Genomic DNA, 18,300 nt, shown 5'->3' with positions numbered 1-18,300 from the left:
ATTAGTATTACTAATCTGATAATAATAAAAATTTGCATAATCATCTCTCTATCGTTGAAGGCATCAGCCACAGGTGATATCTGTCTATTTTTGATTTTACGATACTATCTTTTATACACAACTCTTTTACGCACAACCCCTATGTATGCATACTCGAGCATACCTGTCAAAACCAAATTATTATTTGTGAATAACATGCTAAAATTATACAGGGACTAGTGCTGGGCGGTTTGACCAAAATTTATTTTCAAAATTATACCGGTTTTCTGGTTTATGATGGTTTTTTTTTTTCATGCATAATCAGGTGTACAATGCATTTTCTGCTGGTTGATATTCCAAGACGTGCTTTTGGCTAAGGTGCTGGAGTAAATTGCTCGTGTTGTGCCTTTGGCAACAATTTTAGCCGGACAGCACTTGCATAAAATGGATGTTTGGTCGACGTCGGATTTTTGGAAACCAAAAAACCTCCAAACAACAGACCCGGCTCCTCTTTTTGGCTGTAACGCCTGTTTCACACATACTCCGCCTGCAGTGCATATGCAGTCCGCAGCACAGACTCATTGTGCTTTCACACAGGATGCGTTTGCAGTCCACTACTGATCCGCGTCTGTTTAGTCCACAACATTTGTTCATTGTTTTGATTTCATATCATGTAAAAAAAAAAAAAAAAATCTCTCCTATATTTTTTTTTTTTTCAGCATTGTGAGTCTTTTATCACAGAACAGAAACAATCTTTCATAGTTATAGACATTAGTTTAAACTCCATAAATATAAACAACGCATTATTCATGCATTTTACTTCTAGGTTTGTAAAATATGCTGCTCAAGCAAGCGGCAAAACATTTAAACACAATAATTAGCCTATGCCTTTTCTTGTTAAAATATTTGAAATTAAAACACCACAGATAGGAACAGACTCGTGCATTTTGCATTTAAATCTTTATCACAAGCAATCCCACGGGTCTTACTGAGCTTTGTTTTTCTGCTTCCATAAAAGTGAACATATATATTGTTTTCCTTGTTTATCTAAAAGTGATATTTTTCTTGTTTTAAACCTAGCCAAAAACCCATGTGTTGAGTATGAAACACAGTAGGCTTTAATTAGTATACATTTATTGTGAAATGACTGCGTTTCCATGTCAATCCATGTTAATTTTCCCGCGAACAACGCGCTTTCACTTTAATTCAGCGCCTGCAGCACAGCAAAAATAGACTCAGTAGCCTACTTAAACAATCGCTGCACTGCTGCAGACGCACCGCTCCTGGAACGCACTGATGGACCGCAACCTAGTGCTGCTTGAATCCGTTAATACGCACTGCAGACGGAGTATGTGTGAAACAGGCGTTATAACATAACACCAGAGCACTGCTGAGTTTATCCTCACCACGCCTCGCAGTCGCTGCTTAGAAGTGCAACATTGTAAAGGGTCCATCTGAAACAGTGTCGCGCGACCGCGGCGCAGCATAACATTAGTTCCGAACGTTGAGTAATAAAATAAACCGGTATGGCGGTCAATTAAAAATTTATATCATAAACGAAAATATATACCAGTTTTCGGTATGAACCGGTATACCGCCCAGCACTAACAGGGACACTCAAAATCAACCTGTGTGTGTGTGTGTGTGGGGGGGGGGTTAGGTTGCCTGAACAAGAAGTCAATCTTAAGAAGCTCTATCAAATTATGCTGGTTTAAGGTCATGACTGATCAAATTGATTTCAGATATATGGAATTTCATAAGGTGATGAATACTCCACAAATAAACAACAAATAAGTAAGATAAATAACCATAAACTGGCAAATTATTTATTGGATATTCTTTGGGATTTCATCACAGAGCACTGACTCATAACTGGCGCAGTGCTTTATAGTTATTCAGTGTAGCATGTTACATTTTTTATGATTGCCTTTGTTCATTGCTCAGATGGAAGCTGTTTTCTTCCATATGTAGCCTGACAAACACTGAGAATGATACTGGAGAGAAACAACTTTCCAGCCACAAGTCTCCTGAGTCCCACGTCTATTGTTCTTGCCTGAGATCTTTAGTTTGGCAGGATGGCTTTATTTAGTGGGGAGTTGGGAGTGGGATGTAGATCGATCAGTCCTCAGTGCACCCATGAAACTCCTCCACATCCATACATATGTGACCCTGGACCACAAAACCAGTCTTAAAGGGTTAGTTCACCCAAATATAAAAATTATGTCATTAATGACTCACCCTCATGTCGTTCCAAACCTGTAAGACCTCTCTTTACAGCAGTTCAGTCAGTGTACTGTTTGTGTACATGAATTACTCCAGGATATTGGTTTGTTTTAACTCAGAGGGAGTGTCAGCCACATTAAAAAAGTTGACAGCTTAAGTCATTTGTAGATTAATGTGTATTGGAGACGCGAACTGTTTAAAACGATTCAGTTCGATTTAGTGAACTGGTTCAAGAAGATCCGGTTACATCGAGTGATTCGTTCGTGAAACGGATATCACTAAACTGCAGTGAATGCTTTCACAACAGAAACGGAAGAGAGGACAATGCTGAATAAAGTCATAGTTTTTGTTATTTTTGGACCAAAATGTATTTTTGATGCTTCAACAAATTCTAACTGACCCCTGATGTCACATTGCAGGGTTTCCCATACATTCATTAATTTGTGGCGGCCCGCCACAATATCAACGCTGACTGCCACGGATTGATTCAGATTTTTAAACTATTTAATATGGGTACAATTGTATTTTATTGTAGAGCTGCGCGCTGCTTGCTCCCTCCCTCTCACAAACTGACAACGGAGGCAGGCACGACTAGCCCCTCCTCTTCGAACACGATCTGAATCAAAACATGAGCATGCGTTAGTTAGAGGACAGATTGTTGCCGGTGCTTAATGCTTATTCCCCCAACGAAGATTCCAGAATCAATCCGGAAGTGAATCTGATCAATCCGGAAGTTGATCTTCATTGAAAGTGGGTCATATATGTAGTCAAATCTATTAAAATTTTCGAATTTGGTGCCTTTTTGACCGAGTTATTACAGAAAGTAACTTTAGGGCTCATTTGTATGGAAAACCACAACTCCCACAATGCAACACATTTGCACAGCTCCACAAGCCACTCCCACTCCCAAGACATTGAGGACACAGTTAGCGATGTATGGTATTTACGTGCCACAGTAGTAAACAATGCCACAGTAAGCTTTTTGTGCATTAAAAAAGGTACTGCACAAACAGTTTACAGTTGACGTTACGTAACTTATTAACCGGGAATCATTTCGTGATAATAATGCTTGAAGAAATTGTGTACATTTCACGAAATGAATAATACATGAAATTGAAACACTTACTTTACAGTTAGACGTCCATTTGTCCCTGCAGGCTTCGGCTGGCGTTTCCAGTTTACCTTCGGAATTCTGAAATATGTCTCCAGGACGCCTCTGTCCATATGCGGGGCGAAACTAGGATGGTTCACAACGCAAAAATCCATGTCCTTGTCTGCCTCAGACATTTCTTCGAGGAGAAATTGGCATCTTTCAAATTCTTGGCAGCAGACGGACTCTAGCTCTGTGTCCGTAGGCTGCTCTATCCTGCAATATCAGCTGCTCTGCGCTATATTGTGGCTCGTATAGATAGCCACGAACATCTGTTTCGAGCAACAGACTTTGAAAATCCTCTTCTTCCATATCATGAGTTGTTCCTCCAGCCATTCTCGTAAATCTGACTCCATAAGCGCTTTTTAGCTTAGCTACATAGCTTCCAAACAAGATGGCGGATTTTCATTTTCGTTTCTGTAAGTTTAGTCGCACCCACTGATCTGTAATAGGCCTGTAGGGTGAGTGGGTCCCACCCCCTGGAATAATAATAAGCTAGTGTGTGTAGTCTCTACACTTTTCAATGAATTTTGTCTTCCTGCTTATTATGATTATATCACAGCCACCAGACTAGACATTATATTATTATTATATCCAAGTACAGGTTGGTGTGTGTTGGTTTTTGTCCACCTCAATCTCCAGGTTTGTGTGTGTGTGTGTGTGTGTGTCAGAGTCTGTGTGTGTCCACCTCCAGGTCCAGTTTGGTGTGTGTGTCTGAGTCTGTGTGTGTGAGTGTGTGTGTGTGAGTCTTTTTGAATGTTTGAGTGTGTGAGCCTGTGTTTGAGTGTGTCAGTAAGTTTGTGAGTTTGAGTGTGTGTGTGTGTCCATCTCCAGGTCCAGGTTTCTGTGTGAGCAAAATTTGCAACAAGTCGTCTGTGGAGCAGGCATAGCATAGAAAGTGTAGCAATGTAGCAATAGCAATGTCTTTAAAGGGATAGTTCACCCAAAAATGAAAATTCTATCATCGTTTACTCACCCTCAAGTTGTTCCAAACCTGTATGAGTTTCTTTGTTCTGCTGAACACAAAGGAAGATATTTGGAAGAATGTTTGTAACCAAACAGATCTCGGTCCCCATTGACTACCATAGTATATATTTTTTCCTACTATGGAAGTCAATGGGAACCGAGATCTGTTTGATTCTGTCATTCTTCCAAATATCTTCCTTTGTGTTCAACAGAACAAAGAAACTCATACAGGTTTGGAACAACTTGAAGGTGAGTAAACGATGATAGAATTTTCATTTTTGGGTGAACTATCCCTTTAAGGTATCTGACACTAAGTGTTGGCAATTGAAATGTGTGCTTGTCACTAAAAAAAAAAAATATATATATATATATATATATATATATATATATATACAGGTCCTTCTCAAAATTTTTTATAAAGTTCATTATTTTCCATAATGTAATGATAAAAATTAAACTTTCATATATTTTAGATTCATTGCACACCAACTGAAATATTTCAGGTCTTTTATTGTTTTAATACTGATGATTTTGGCATACAGCTCATGAAAACCCAAAATTCCTATCTCAAAAAATTAGCATATTTCATCCGACCAATAAAAGAAAAGTGTTTTTAATACAAAAAAAGTAAACCTTCAAATAATTATGTTCAGTTATGCACTCAATACTTGGTCGGGAATCCTTTTGCAGAAAGGACTGCTTCAATGCGGCGTGACATGGAGGCAATCAGCCTGTGGCACTGCTGAGGTGTTATGGAGGCCCAGGATACTACGATAGCGGCCTTAAGCTCATCCAGAGTGTTGGGTCTTGCGTCTCTCAACTTTCTCTTCACAATATCCCACAGATTCTCTATGGGGTTCAGGTCAGGAGAGTTGGCAGGCCAATTGAGCACAGTAATACCATGGTCATTAAACCATTTACCAGTGGTTTTGGCACTGTGAGCAGGTGCCAGGTCGTGCTGAAAAATGAAGTCTTCATCTCCATAAAGCTTTTCAGCAGATGGAAGCATGAAGTGCTCCAAAATCTCCTGATAGCTAGCTGCATTGACCCTGCCCTTGATAAAACACAGTGGACCAACACCAGTAGCTGACATGGCACCCCAGACCATCACTGACTGTGGGTACTTGACACTGGACTTCAGGTATTTTGGCATTTCCTTCTCCCCAGTCTTCCTCCAGACTCTGGCACCTTGATTTCCGAATGACATGCAAAATTTGTCCAAAAGTCCAGTGCTGCTTCTCTGTAGCCCAGGTCAGGCGCTTCTGCCGCTGTTTCTGGTTCAAAAGTGGCTTGACCTGGGGAATGCGGCACCTGTAGCCCATTTCCTGCACACGCCTGTGCACGGTGGCTCTGGATGTTTCTACTCCAGACTCAGTCCACTGCTTCCGCAGGTCCCCCAAGGTCTGGAATCGGTCCTTCTCCACAATCTTCCTCAGGGTCACCTCTTCTCGTTGTGCAGCGTTTTTGCCACACTTTTTCCTTCCCACAGACTTCCCACTGAGGTGCCTTGATACAGCACTCTGGGAACAGCCTGTTCGTTCAGAAATTTCTTTCTGTGTCTTACCCTCTCGCTTGAAGGTGTCAAGTATGGCCTTCTGGACAGCAGTCTTACCCATGATTGCGATTTTGAGTAATGAACCAGGCTGGGAGTTTTTAAAAGCCTCAGGAATCTTTTGCAGGTGTTTAGAGTTAATTAGTTGATTTAGATGATTAGGTTAATAGCTTGTTTAGAGAACCTTTTCATGATATGCTAATTTTTTGAGATAGGAATTTTGGGTTTTCATGAGCTATTTGCCAAAATCATCAGTTTTAAAACAATAAAAGACCTGAAATATTTCAGTTGGTGTGCAATGAATCTAAAATATATGAAAGTTTAATTTTTATCATTACATTATGGAAAATAATGAACTTTATCACAATATGCTATTTTTTTGAGAAGGACCTGTATGTATGTATGTATGTATGTATATATATGTATGTATATATATATATATATATATATATATATATATATATATATATATATATATATATATATATATATATATATATATATATATATATATATATATATATATATATATATATATTTAACTTAATATATATATTTATCAATAGCCAAAAAAACATTGTATGGGTCAAAATTATACATTTTTCTTTTATGCCAAAATTCATAAGGATATTAAGTAAAGATCATGTTCCATGAAGATGTTTTGTAAATTTCCTACTGTAAATATATCAAAACTTAATTTCTGATTAGTAATATGCATTGCTAAGAAGTCATTTGGACAACTTTAAAGGTGATTTTTTTTTTTTTTTTTTTTTCAGTATTTGGATTTTTTGCACCCTCAGATTCCAGATTTTCAAATAGTTGTATCTCGGCCAAATATTGTCCAGTCCTAATAAACCATACATCAATGGAAAGTTTATTTATAGAGCTTGTATAAATAATGTATAAATCTCAATTAAAAAAAATTTTGATACTTAAGACTGGTTTTGTGGTCCATATGTTTATTCATAGAAGGACCTTTCAGCAGACAGACAGGGATTAGCTCTCTCCTGACTTGGCCCCCTCACCATGTGTCTGGATCACCCAGCAGTGGTGGAACATTCAAACAAACATAGGTAGCTCTCAGTTATAGCCTCGTATATGAAACTGCTTGAAGGACAGGGTTATTATCTTGTAAATGTCTTCTGTAATGAAGTGCAGACTCACTGCAGGACAGCTGCACTCGCAGTGAAAGCACGCCAGCATTTCTCAGGAGAAACACCCTAATTCGGTTTCATTCTATACGCTTAATGTGAGGAGTTTTTCTTTTCATTGTCCCTTCTTGAAAAAATACCAACAGTTTTATCTTATTACATTATTTTTAGCAGTCCACCGATACATTACCATGGCCAATAATATTACTGGCTGAAATCTAACATTTTCTAATGATCTGTGTCAGCTGATCCAGTTATCTAATATTTCTATATAGGTTGGGATTCAACTAGTCTTTGAATATGCAATGTGTTTTTTTTTTTTGCTTGTTATTTTGCCACAAACTTCGGCTGTTAGATCTTGTATGCATAGCTTACACAAAAATGCTTTTTCTGTTCAGATTTTATTTTTCAAATCAATAAAGTTTCAGATTATTTCATATTATTTGAGTAAATATAAAAACAAACTTTATTGCAGAAATAATGCATGTGTTATCTACTATAGGCCACCCTGCTCTCTAAAGACTGATTTATACTTTTGCGTCAGACCTACGCCATAGCCTTTACACCATATGCTATGCATCGCTTTCTATGTCAACGTTCAATTTCACATGTAAACCACTAGTCTGTTTCCATGGGCATGTTAATGGTGTAACCCACAGTGTCCGGCAAAAGCCCAAGAATAAGAAGCTTATCAGAGAAGCATCAGTCGTAACAGTGGTAAATAAATAATTAAAGAAGAGATAATTTATTTAAAACTTCAAAAAAGTGACAACAAGGAACAGATGGTATTCTATCAATCTCCACAAGGACTTGTACCATGGAAGAACAACACTGGCTGTTTACATGCACAGTTTTTGGTTCAGTTGGACTGAATTCATACAGATTGATGAATCTGATTTAGTGTTACAAGAACGCTAAAAAAGGGATCGGGTTGATGTGCACGTTTATATGTCACAAGCTTCAAATCAGATTTTTTCCCCCTCTTTTTTTGACATGCGCCCACTGCACAAATATAGAGTTTCTCACTGTTTGAACATAATAAACACTCTCCTACATGGTTTCTTTATTTGTTTTTAACAGCATAATTTTGGGCATTTATGGATAAATATACATATAAACCACTATGCTGTGCTGCTCATATTCATCACGCAGTAAGAATGCCCCTCTCTTTGACCAAAACAGGTTGCCTGTGGATGAGAATCCAAAAGAAACCAATAATCCAAGAACTGGTGCGAGGTTGTCCTTCTCCACTTCAAAGTTGCTGAGTGAAAGGAGAGTTTTATAATGACAGGACACGCATTTATTTAACACTTTATTCAATAGGAAGAGCCACTTGTTTTGCATGTCATTACACTATTTCTGCGTCATTGCACATGTGCAGTACTTTCCGTTTTGGATTCAATCCGATCGAGTGTTTACATGCACTCTCAATTGTATTAGAAAAGGAATAACCCAGCCTCTTTAATCTGATCAAAATGTTAATTCCAGTCAAGCACAATCAGATTGATTAAGGTGTTTACATGAAGGATTTTCAGTCCAATTGAGCCATAAATCCGATAACAAATGGATTATTTGGTTGCATGTAAACCTAGCCATTGTTTGTCACGGAAAACTAAGTGGTAGGATGGGAAAATAAATCGATGTGTCACGAATCGAGAAATTATTCCGCATCGATTCTGAGATTTTCCGAATGCATCGTGATTATTTCTGGAGTTGATTCTGAGCGTAGTTTTTAACAGTAGATGGTGCTGCATGCTTTAGAAACAGCCATACTCTGCATGTTTCCAAATCCATACACACACTTTAAACCTAAAATAATCATTCATAAAATTCAAAAAGGTGTTGACAAGTGGGCTGTTTACATTTAATCTGGCATCATAAATGCATTCTGAGCAGAGGCAAAATTACAGACTCAGCCGAACACACAAGCGCTGTTCTTCATTAGCATTTGAGTGTGCAGATAAAAACTTGAGTAGAGCGCCATCTGCTGTTAAAATCTAAGCTCCGAATCGATTTCAGAGAGAATCGCGACCCATTCGGAAGAGCTCAGGATCCATCCACAAACTGATTCTGCATCAATTTATCCTCACAGCCCTACTAAGTGATGTATATTCTATGTTGTATTATAAATAAGACTTGCTCTTTGCTTTGTTTTATTTTAAATAAGAAGGTGTAAGTGTAACATTAAAATATATTGAAGTAGAAAAAAGAGAGGAAAGGGGTTCTAGCAGACCAATCACAGCGCTTGCGGTCTGCGTGGAATTGACTTGCTGTGACATTATGGAGAGGTGCACGTCAGGCTATGCCGTAGTTGGACGCAGAAGTATAAATCAGCCTTAAGATTTCAGCATCGGCCATCAAAACAATCATAATGGTTAAACACGGTGATTAATGATTTGTGAAAACTTTCTTCAAATTAAAGGTAGAATTTTAGACACATTAAACATATCTTTATTTTTAGATTTACTGTTCTACAGTGTGACACTCTGAATTATTGTGATTTAATCTAAAAACATCTAAAATGGAATACCTTAATCGTTTAATTTAAATTTTATAACTCTTGATAAGTTCATGTCATGTCTGTTTGTCAACCTGTTGTCTTGTAAAGCTAACAGCAGCTGATGATGAAGTTGATGTTGCTGTGCAGTGAATTCTAATTGTAGTGCCCAGTGTAATCAACCATGTCTCAGCTGGAGATGGAGTGATGTAGTTAAAATGCTGCTAGTCTTACTTTAGATCCATGTCAGTCTGTGCAATGTCTTCATATGCTTGCCCCAAATACACATTATGCTCAAAATGAAAAAGATTAACTGTATGAATGGGGAAAAACTATAATTCTAGGATATTTCACATGTTACTATAGAGTATTCAGTTTCAAAAATCCCTGAATGATTATACAAACTGTAGATTTACTGTTAAACCATTAGTAAAACAGATAGAAGCATGTAAACTAGTAAAACAGATAGAAGCATGGCTTCACAAGAAATAAGACAAAGAGTTACAATTATGTTTAATTGCATTTGTGGTTCTTTTATTTGAAAATGTTGGGATTTATGTCAAGTTGCAGGTTTTGGTTATGAACACACGTGTTCAATGTTTTTAAAGTTTTGTTTGCATAATTGAATGTTATTAAATGTATGTATATATTCTATATTTATTCTGTTTGTCCAGCTTCTTTTAAAAACCCATACAGGTTGACCGCCAGTTAAGTGTTATTTTCTTTCCTCCTTTTGTTTGTTCTTGTCTGTGCAGACATACTCAGGACTCTTCTGTGTGGTCATAAACCCATACAAAAACCTCCCCATATACTCAGAGAACATCATCGAGATGTACAGGGGCAAGAAGAGGCATGAAATGCCACCTCATATCTACGCCATTTCTGAATCTGCCTACAGATGCATGCTTCAAGGTAAGACCATAACAAATATTCCTTCTAATGAACGGTCTCAGTGTCTCCATGTGTTACAGAAATAACATTTTTGAATCCTGCATTTCTGCTGAGAATTTTTGCAGCGAAAATAAATAGGGTGTGTTGTGTTTTCTCAATCTTTGTTCAGCACTAGCTATGTAAGATGAGACCACCACATGGTTCAAATAAGCAGGCAAATGCTCCACCTTTTGCCATTTTTAGCAGATTTCCTAAACTATAAAGCAGAATTTGGACTTACTAGTAGTTTCAGCCAACCTTTAATGTTATTGGCTGTACTTTGTGTTTCATAGTATCATGTGATGTAGAGCAGCAGAAATGGAATGGAAACGGTATCTATTATATTTCAGTTTGTTTTTCCACTCTGAGAGATAAATTAATTTTCTCTGCCACATCTGGTGCTTTCAGATAAGCCCCAAGAACGGAAAGAAAAAAGGGCTGCATATATTCATATTTCACTGTGGTGGGCTTGAGTTTGTCTTGCCCCAGCTGTTGATCTGTCTGTATTAAAGTGAGAAATGAAAGATAATACATCCATCAGACGCTGTGTTCTTCAGCTACTACTAAACTGCAAGGTTACTCCAGAAGTAATTTAGACGTGTTGAAAGAGTTAGTGAGTCAGGCTTTTGAATACAGTGCTCTGTTTTTTTTAAATCATATATCAATGACTGGGAATACTGAGCTTCTGTCCATCACAGCAGGAGATCATACAAAGTAAGCCCTATCACTCCTCTTTTTGAGCAGTTGGAGGTTTATCAAATGCTTTCTGTGTTTTCTTACTAGTTCTCTTCTCAATGAAGTGGATAGGTTATGGTTGATTGTGAGGCAAAATCAGGAGAGGTCTTTTTTTTTTTTTTTTTTTTTTTAACCACTGTCATAAACTTTAAGTCATCTCTAAGTAAATCAGGGGCAGTTGGATATTGTAGTGGGCAACTGCAGTAACAGATTAAGATTTTGTATGGCAGTTATGTCAGTGTGTTCCATTACAACTGAATCGTTTAATCTTTTAACGCTCAATTAAATTTTCACTAGAAAGGTGTTTATTTTTAGAGTTGACACAATCAATGAACCGCAAATGTTGTATGGATGTGGTTTAATAAATGTAGCTGTATTTCTTAATATGAGATTTGTGTTTGTAAGTAGGCTGCACCAATTGTGCACTTCCACTGTGTGGAATGGGATTCTTGTATTTTGATTAATTGCTGTAGCATTTGTGATTTGAAATAATTACTTCTATATGTAAGATTTTGTTAATGTAATGTACGCTAATTTTAAAAAGATTCTCATTTTTTGAAATAAGTGCATCTGTTTGATACAATACTGTTATGAATTATTACTATTTAAAATGACCATTTTCTGTTTGATTATATTTTGAAATGTAATTTATTTCTTTTGATGGCAAAGCTGAATTATTAGGAACCATTACTCCATATATTGTTTAGTGTCACCTGATCCTTCAGAAATCATTCTAATTTGATGATTTGCTGCTCATAATAAATGTTTGTAAAATGGCACAGTTTTTTAAATATCTGAAAGTAGGGCTGTGCAAAAAAAATCGAATGTGATTTTCATGCGCATCTCATCAGTAAAGACGCTCCTGTAATTAGAATTATATCTCCAGCACGTGCGTTCAGATCAGGGTTGCCAGGTTTTCACAACAAATCCTGCCCAGTTGCTTCTCAAAACTAGTCAAAAACTAGCCCAATTGCATTTCCAGGAGGTCCCCCAATAAAAATTGCTTGCTGGGGTTAAAATATAAGTTTTTGGAAGGGTTGCCATGGTAAAATTCGCATTTTAGGTCGCTAAATATCACGTTATTGGTATTGGGGTTGCTTCAAACTGCGGACATGAAAAGAAAACGCAGACTTGGCAACACTGGTTCTGGTTGAGCGGCATTTACTACACAGAGCCATAGTCTACCGACAACTAACATAAAATCGCTTTCAATATAGACAAAAAATCGCCTCCGATTTTAAAATCTGTTTTGTGTAGATTGTCAGTGAATTACGACTGTGTAGTAAATGCCAACCAGTGTTGCCAAGTCTGTGGTTGTTTTTCATGTCCGCGGGTCGAAGCGACAATACCAATAATGTGATATTTAGCCGCTAAAATGCGAATTTTACCAAGGCAACCCTGCCAAAAAACATATATTTTAACCCCGGGAAGCAATTTTTATCGGGGAACCTCCTGGAAACGCAATTAGACTAGTTTTGAGAAGCAACTGGGCAGGATTTGTTTTGAAAACCTGGCAACCCTGATCTGAACGCACGTGCTGGAGCTATACTTTGTGTGTATTGGTCATTCGGTGTTTCTGTAAAAAAAGAAATAAAATACTGATAAGATAATGATATGAATTCTTCTAATAAGAACTATAAAACACACTAAGGATTATTAAGGATTATTGAGCTGCTGGATTCATGAATATAAATCAGGTTTTGTGCATTCGCTTGAACAGATTTGCTGAAATCAAAACAGGGACGATAATAGGTGAGTGCCAGCCAATGAGATTACCGTTTGCACATTAACTCCGCCCACGACCGGAAAACCAGTTCTTAAAACCTGAAGAATTCCAAAGGAACGCCGTTATTTTGACAAGAAAATACAATAAAGAATATGGTTTACATGTAGCGCATCAATTCTCCCTCTCTCTCTGTGTGTGGGAGAGAAAGCGACGGCAAGTCGTGCGCCTTAAACTTATACTTAGCCTCCAACTCACACGCTGGCGAGTGAAATCTGAGAATTTATTAGCCATTGGCTAATACTACTCATCATCAATTGGTTGCCCAGAGTGAAGATTTAGTCGCATATCCGATTGATTTACTCGCAATGTAGAGGGCTGTCAATAGAAAGTTCAAATACAGAGCATTTATTTGAAATGTTTTGTAATAATGTGAAAGTCTTTAATGACACTTTTGATTAGTTTTGTGTGTCATTTCTGAATAAAAGTATTAATGTAAAAAAAAAAAAAAAAAACACTTGCTGACCTCAAACTTTTGAACATTATGTAATTATATGCAAAACATATTTGTGCTTTTTATATTTTTAAATGCCATGTACATAAAATTTTATACATTTCATGAATTCCTATGTTAGTAAATTTTTGGTAGTAGTGAACAATCATACAAACTTGGAGTCACAGAAGTTTGTCCAGGAATGGCGAAGCATTTGGCATCAATGCAATGCTGAAATCCCTACCAAAGCTGTCTCTCTCACATAGAAGGACTGGCCAGTTGTCCAGATCTGTCAGAGGCCAGTGAACAAGAGCCGTCCCAGGCTGGGAAGGAGAGGCTGGCCTGCATTGTGGGGTACAATGTCGCCTTTGTGTGTCAGTGGTTGGGGGATGGGGGGCAGTACAAACTCTGACGTGCTGGGTCAAGTGTGGCCGGGACACATGGATCCTGGCGTCTGCCTCTGGAGGAAACATCCCTAACTATGCTGCTCGCGCCAGGGCATCATTACAGCTACAGGGATTACACCAGTAAAACCAAATTGTTTACTTTTCCTCTCGAGATGTTTCCTCCGTTATGGCTTTGTTCCAGTTATTGTTTAAGCACACTTGTGGTTTCAATTACATTTATGGTTGGAAACCACTCTATTACACTCTTAATCAGAGCACCAAAACTGGCCAAAGTTTAATCAAAGAATCTGATACGGTATGCTAAGATTAAGTCTAAAGCATAATAGTAACAAGCCATCAAATTTTCTTTTTGGTGGTGTTTTCTGATTAGTTTTTGTTGTATCGTGATTGTTCAAATGGCCAAATTTATCAGCATCAGCTGATATCAGTCCAGCATATATTTGTGTGTGTGAGAATTGAGTAAATTCTGTGTAAAATTACTCTCATTGCTAGATATCCACACTTAAATTTGCCTTTTGAAAGACTCATATTAGTCAACTAATGTATCTTACCAAAGACTTTAGATACACAAAGATGGTGCTTTTTTAAATGCTATTTGAGTGTAAAAAGCGACACTTAAGGGTCTGTTTGTCAGATTTCTTTGATGATTTGAAATGCAGTTTAATTGTGTGAGTGTGTCAAAGCAGTTTTTGAGTATTCAGGACTTTCTTCATTCAAACAGATAGATTTGGTGCAAATATGGCTGCCGACTGAATACACTTTCCTTCAAAGGGTCATTGCTATTACTCTGTATTGCAACAAACTTCATGGTGTCCTGTCTATTGATAATAAGAGTAAAGTGATCAGTTAGAGGTCTGTTTGCTTATGAATTATAACAAACTTAATAGGTCAGATAATTTACTGTTCTGTATTGGTCTATTAAAATAAAGTATTTGTTTAATGTCATGTCTAACATGCAGCTTTAAATGTTAAATGAGACTTGGCTCATACGAAGGTAAATTTTATAATGCCTCTGGACACACTGACTTACACAACAACCACACATCAATTCACATCTGTCTTTGATTAGACTGCCAGAAACCAGCCAAAATCCCCCTCTCTGGCTTTTGAATGAACTTGGTTACAAAGGGCTAATTATAACTTTGGATGTGCTGATCTTCACTTCAACTGTAACATTTTTGGAAAAGGCCCAGTCAGTATAGCCACTGTAACGCAGGAATGTCAGTGGCACCAGTCTCTCTTCAAGGCATATGGAAGCTATGAAATCTAAACACGGTTACTGACTGGAAAGTTGTGTCTGAAACATAATCACAGCCTTTAAAGCGGCAATCTCAAAACCACATTTACCCAGTGCACAGGTACACTTAAATTTCAATTATGCTAAGAAATGTCGAGCCCCCCCAACTTCTCCGCATGGAAAGGGATGGACAATGTTGTTGTGTGCTAAGATAGTTACTGTTCTGTGGAGTTTTTGACCCACCTGTTACCAATACATGTGTAATGAGCATTAATGTGTTTCATGGCTTTGTCCATTTGAACTTGGCCCAGGTTGTTGCAGAGAGATCTCATCTGGTTCTGAGCCCACTGGGACATAGAGATCTTGTGTAGATTACAGGGAACCTATATTTCAAAGACATTCCAAGGGGAGCTCAAAAACATTCTTGTACCTGTTTCAAATCAGCTCTGCTTTCCTCAGTACTTGACTGAGCAGTACTGAAGATAATACATATTACTTTACCTTCTCATTCAGCATCGTTATTTTGTACTGCTTAAACCTTGCTTGTTGTTTGAGTTAACCATATAGTTATATTCAGACTGCCCAGAAAATATGGCCATATATCCATATTACCAAATTATAAACTCTACTTAGCAAGTTTGTGAACATGGTATTGTAAATGTTGGGCTGTGCAATAATACAGTTATACACCTGTAACTTTATCAAAGTGCTAAAAAAGAAAATTCTGAGGAAGTTAATCAGAAAAAAATTAAATGGGAAGAAAATTAGTATTGGAGCAGTCTTTTTGTTTTCTTTTTTCTTGTTGATACATATTTGATTGATTGGAGTTATTAGTTCTGTTCAATACTTTTGGCTCCTATCTAATCCCATACAGAAGACCACACTGTGTTTGAGTATGTGTAAATATGTCATGTATAAATAATTCTAGAGTTAAGTGTTTATTTTGTTTGTACATCCACATAGCATGAAGGGTCCAGGGTTTACCAGGGTTGTTTGTGTCAGACAGCCTTGACCTTTGAGGTGTTTGTTTTTGCAGTAGACTGAGGCCATCTGCCCACATTGCCAAACACACCCCTTGAGCACAACAGGATCAGGAAACAACTGTCCTCCCACACTACATGGTTACAGTATCCCATGATGCCTCTGACAAAAGCAGATGATATATTCTTAGCTTGCTAAACATCAGCTGATATCATGATATACTTTTATTATTTGATTCCAGCGAGGACGACATGTCTCTGATTTAATCCTCTTGTAGATTGTAATGGATCCTCATAGTGGGAATATATTTAGGACGTAATAAGATTGTGCAGCATTTCTTATGAGAGTGTGTATAATGAAGCTCTCTAAATGTTTAGTTTGTAATTTGGTAAAGATGAATGACATGCAGTCATAATGGTGTTCTGTGTAATTGAGATGCAGTCTCCAGTAGTTTGTGTCACGTCTGATCATGCCATATCTGGCTCAGCTCACTGAGTAGCTAGGGAGTCATATTTCTCAGTGTGTGACTGACAGCCTCGTCACTTCAAACAGCTACATGTTAAATTCCTGCAGACAGCAGTTGCAGCAGATGGGATGGTTATTCTGTTGCGGATGCTTGTCGTTGCCCACTTGTTGATTGGTGCTTCTGCACTGCAGTTCATACGAATGATTCACCCAGGCTGATTATTTTAATGTCTATGAGCTCATGCGTCTTTTGCAATTGTCATTTGCTTCATATGAAAATGTTCTGTTGAAAGTACAAATGTTTTATTAGACATCATTCTTTCATACTATAAAACAGGAAATTGTTTTCTGTGGTCAAATAATATCTGAGTAAATACGCATGCCATAATCTTTTTGTCAGAAAAGTCAGAATAGTTCACCCAAAAATGAAAGTTTCTGATAATTGACTCACCCTTATGCCTTCCAAGATGTACATTTTCAAGATTACTTATTTTATTGATTAAAATCTCACAAATGTGCTGCACTGCCTGACAAAAAACTGCTTGCTTAAAACCACTTCAGCTATGCAGCATATTATTATTTATTTTTTTTGGAAAATTAGGCATATCTGAATTTAAAAGAGCGCCCTACCCACATACATTGGAGTAAATTGATAAAAATTTTACAGAAATTTTACAGAAAATCCTCAATTTTAATACAGTAGTGGAATATTTACATTTTACATTTGTGCCAAAAAAAATGTAAAAAAAGTTACCCCCGGACAAGTAACTTTTTTACTCTGACAAGTGAATGATTGATTTACTTGTCTGAAAGACAAGCACATGTCAAAGCTTAATGTCGAGGCCTGCCATATATGTCTAGTTTTGTGCTCCACAGCTTATAGATTTTTGAACAGAACTATGATGATACAACATTGGACCCACGCATGGGTCAAACTGAGGCCGCAGATCTGAAGTGGTTAAAAAGTGACTTCTGTGTGAACAGTTCTTCATACAGTGCCTTTGAGGTGAAATTTCACTATAGTGGGACCAAACTGTAACATGTAAAATTTATGCAGCCCTGTGTCAAACAGATTTCAGACTAGATTTCAACTAGAAGCACAACAGAATACAAGTATAAAAAGAAAGAAAGAAAGAAAGAAAGGATTCACCACCCTTGGTGCAGTAAACCACAGTAGAGGTCTTCATGGGTACCTGGACCCAACTACCTGTTCTCATTTGTAAGTCGCTTTGGATAAAAGCGTCTGCTAAATGATTAAATGCAAATGTAAATGTAAACTCGGACCCCTCTATTATTTGAAAGCTGGACCCGAACCCGCCGGGAAGACACAGACCCGACTGGACCCGATTGTCACATATTCCACCTTAAATTGCTATTACAAGTCAATAAACCTGTTGCGAAAAATACAACTTTTTTTCTAACCTAATTTAAGGAGCCGTAGTTTCTCTTCCTTGTACCTGACTGTCTGTGATGCATTAAAATCCTCCGACAAGAAAGTTATCCATGTTATTCCTCTCGTTATTTCAAGTCCGAGCTTAATCCACTCATTATTTCAGCTTCAAAAGTCCGCTTGATGTCACGGTAACGACTGCGCACATGTACATTCTGACTCGAGTTAACTCGCATAATAACTTCGACTGTTTGCTCTTTTGAACTATAATAACGATCGCTCGTGCAATGCCATGGCCGCTGACCTTATTTATTTGCTATCATCTCTGTGCTCTCTGGTCTGCGTCGAGTCTGAATCTTACCACTAAAACTTTAAGATTAAACGGTTAATTTATATAATAAAAAAAAATGGTAGAAAATGT

General features: G+C 37.5%; 1 protein-coding gene across 4 annotated transcripts in view; it reads left to right on the top strand.

The window, feature by feature from the left end:
* LOC132161537 (myosin-10) overlaps positions 1–18,300 on the top strand; it is a 70,263-nt gene that overhangs the window by 4,350 nt on the left and 47,613 nt on the right. For all 4 annotated transcript variants that reach the window (XM_059571659.1, XM_059571658.1, XM_059571660.1 and 1 more), the window contains exon 3: positions 10,274–10,430. In XM_059571659.1, the coding sequence (XP_059427642.1) occupies positions 10,274–10,430 (157 nt within the window). The remainder of the gene's footprint in view (positions 1–10,273; positions 10,431–18,300) is intronic.

Source organism: Carassius carassius, chromosome 17 (assembly GCF_963082965.1).
Source record: "Carassius carassius chromosome 17, fCarCar2.1, whole genome shotgun sequence".
In the NCBI taxonomy this organism is placed as follows: domain Eukaryota; kingdom Metazoa; phylum Chordata; class Actinopteri; order Cypriniformes; family Cyprinidae; genus Carassius; species Carassius carassius.
The sequence above is the reverse complement of the archived record's forward strand: the minus strand, read 5'-3'. Positions and strand labels throughout refer to the sequence as shown.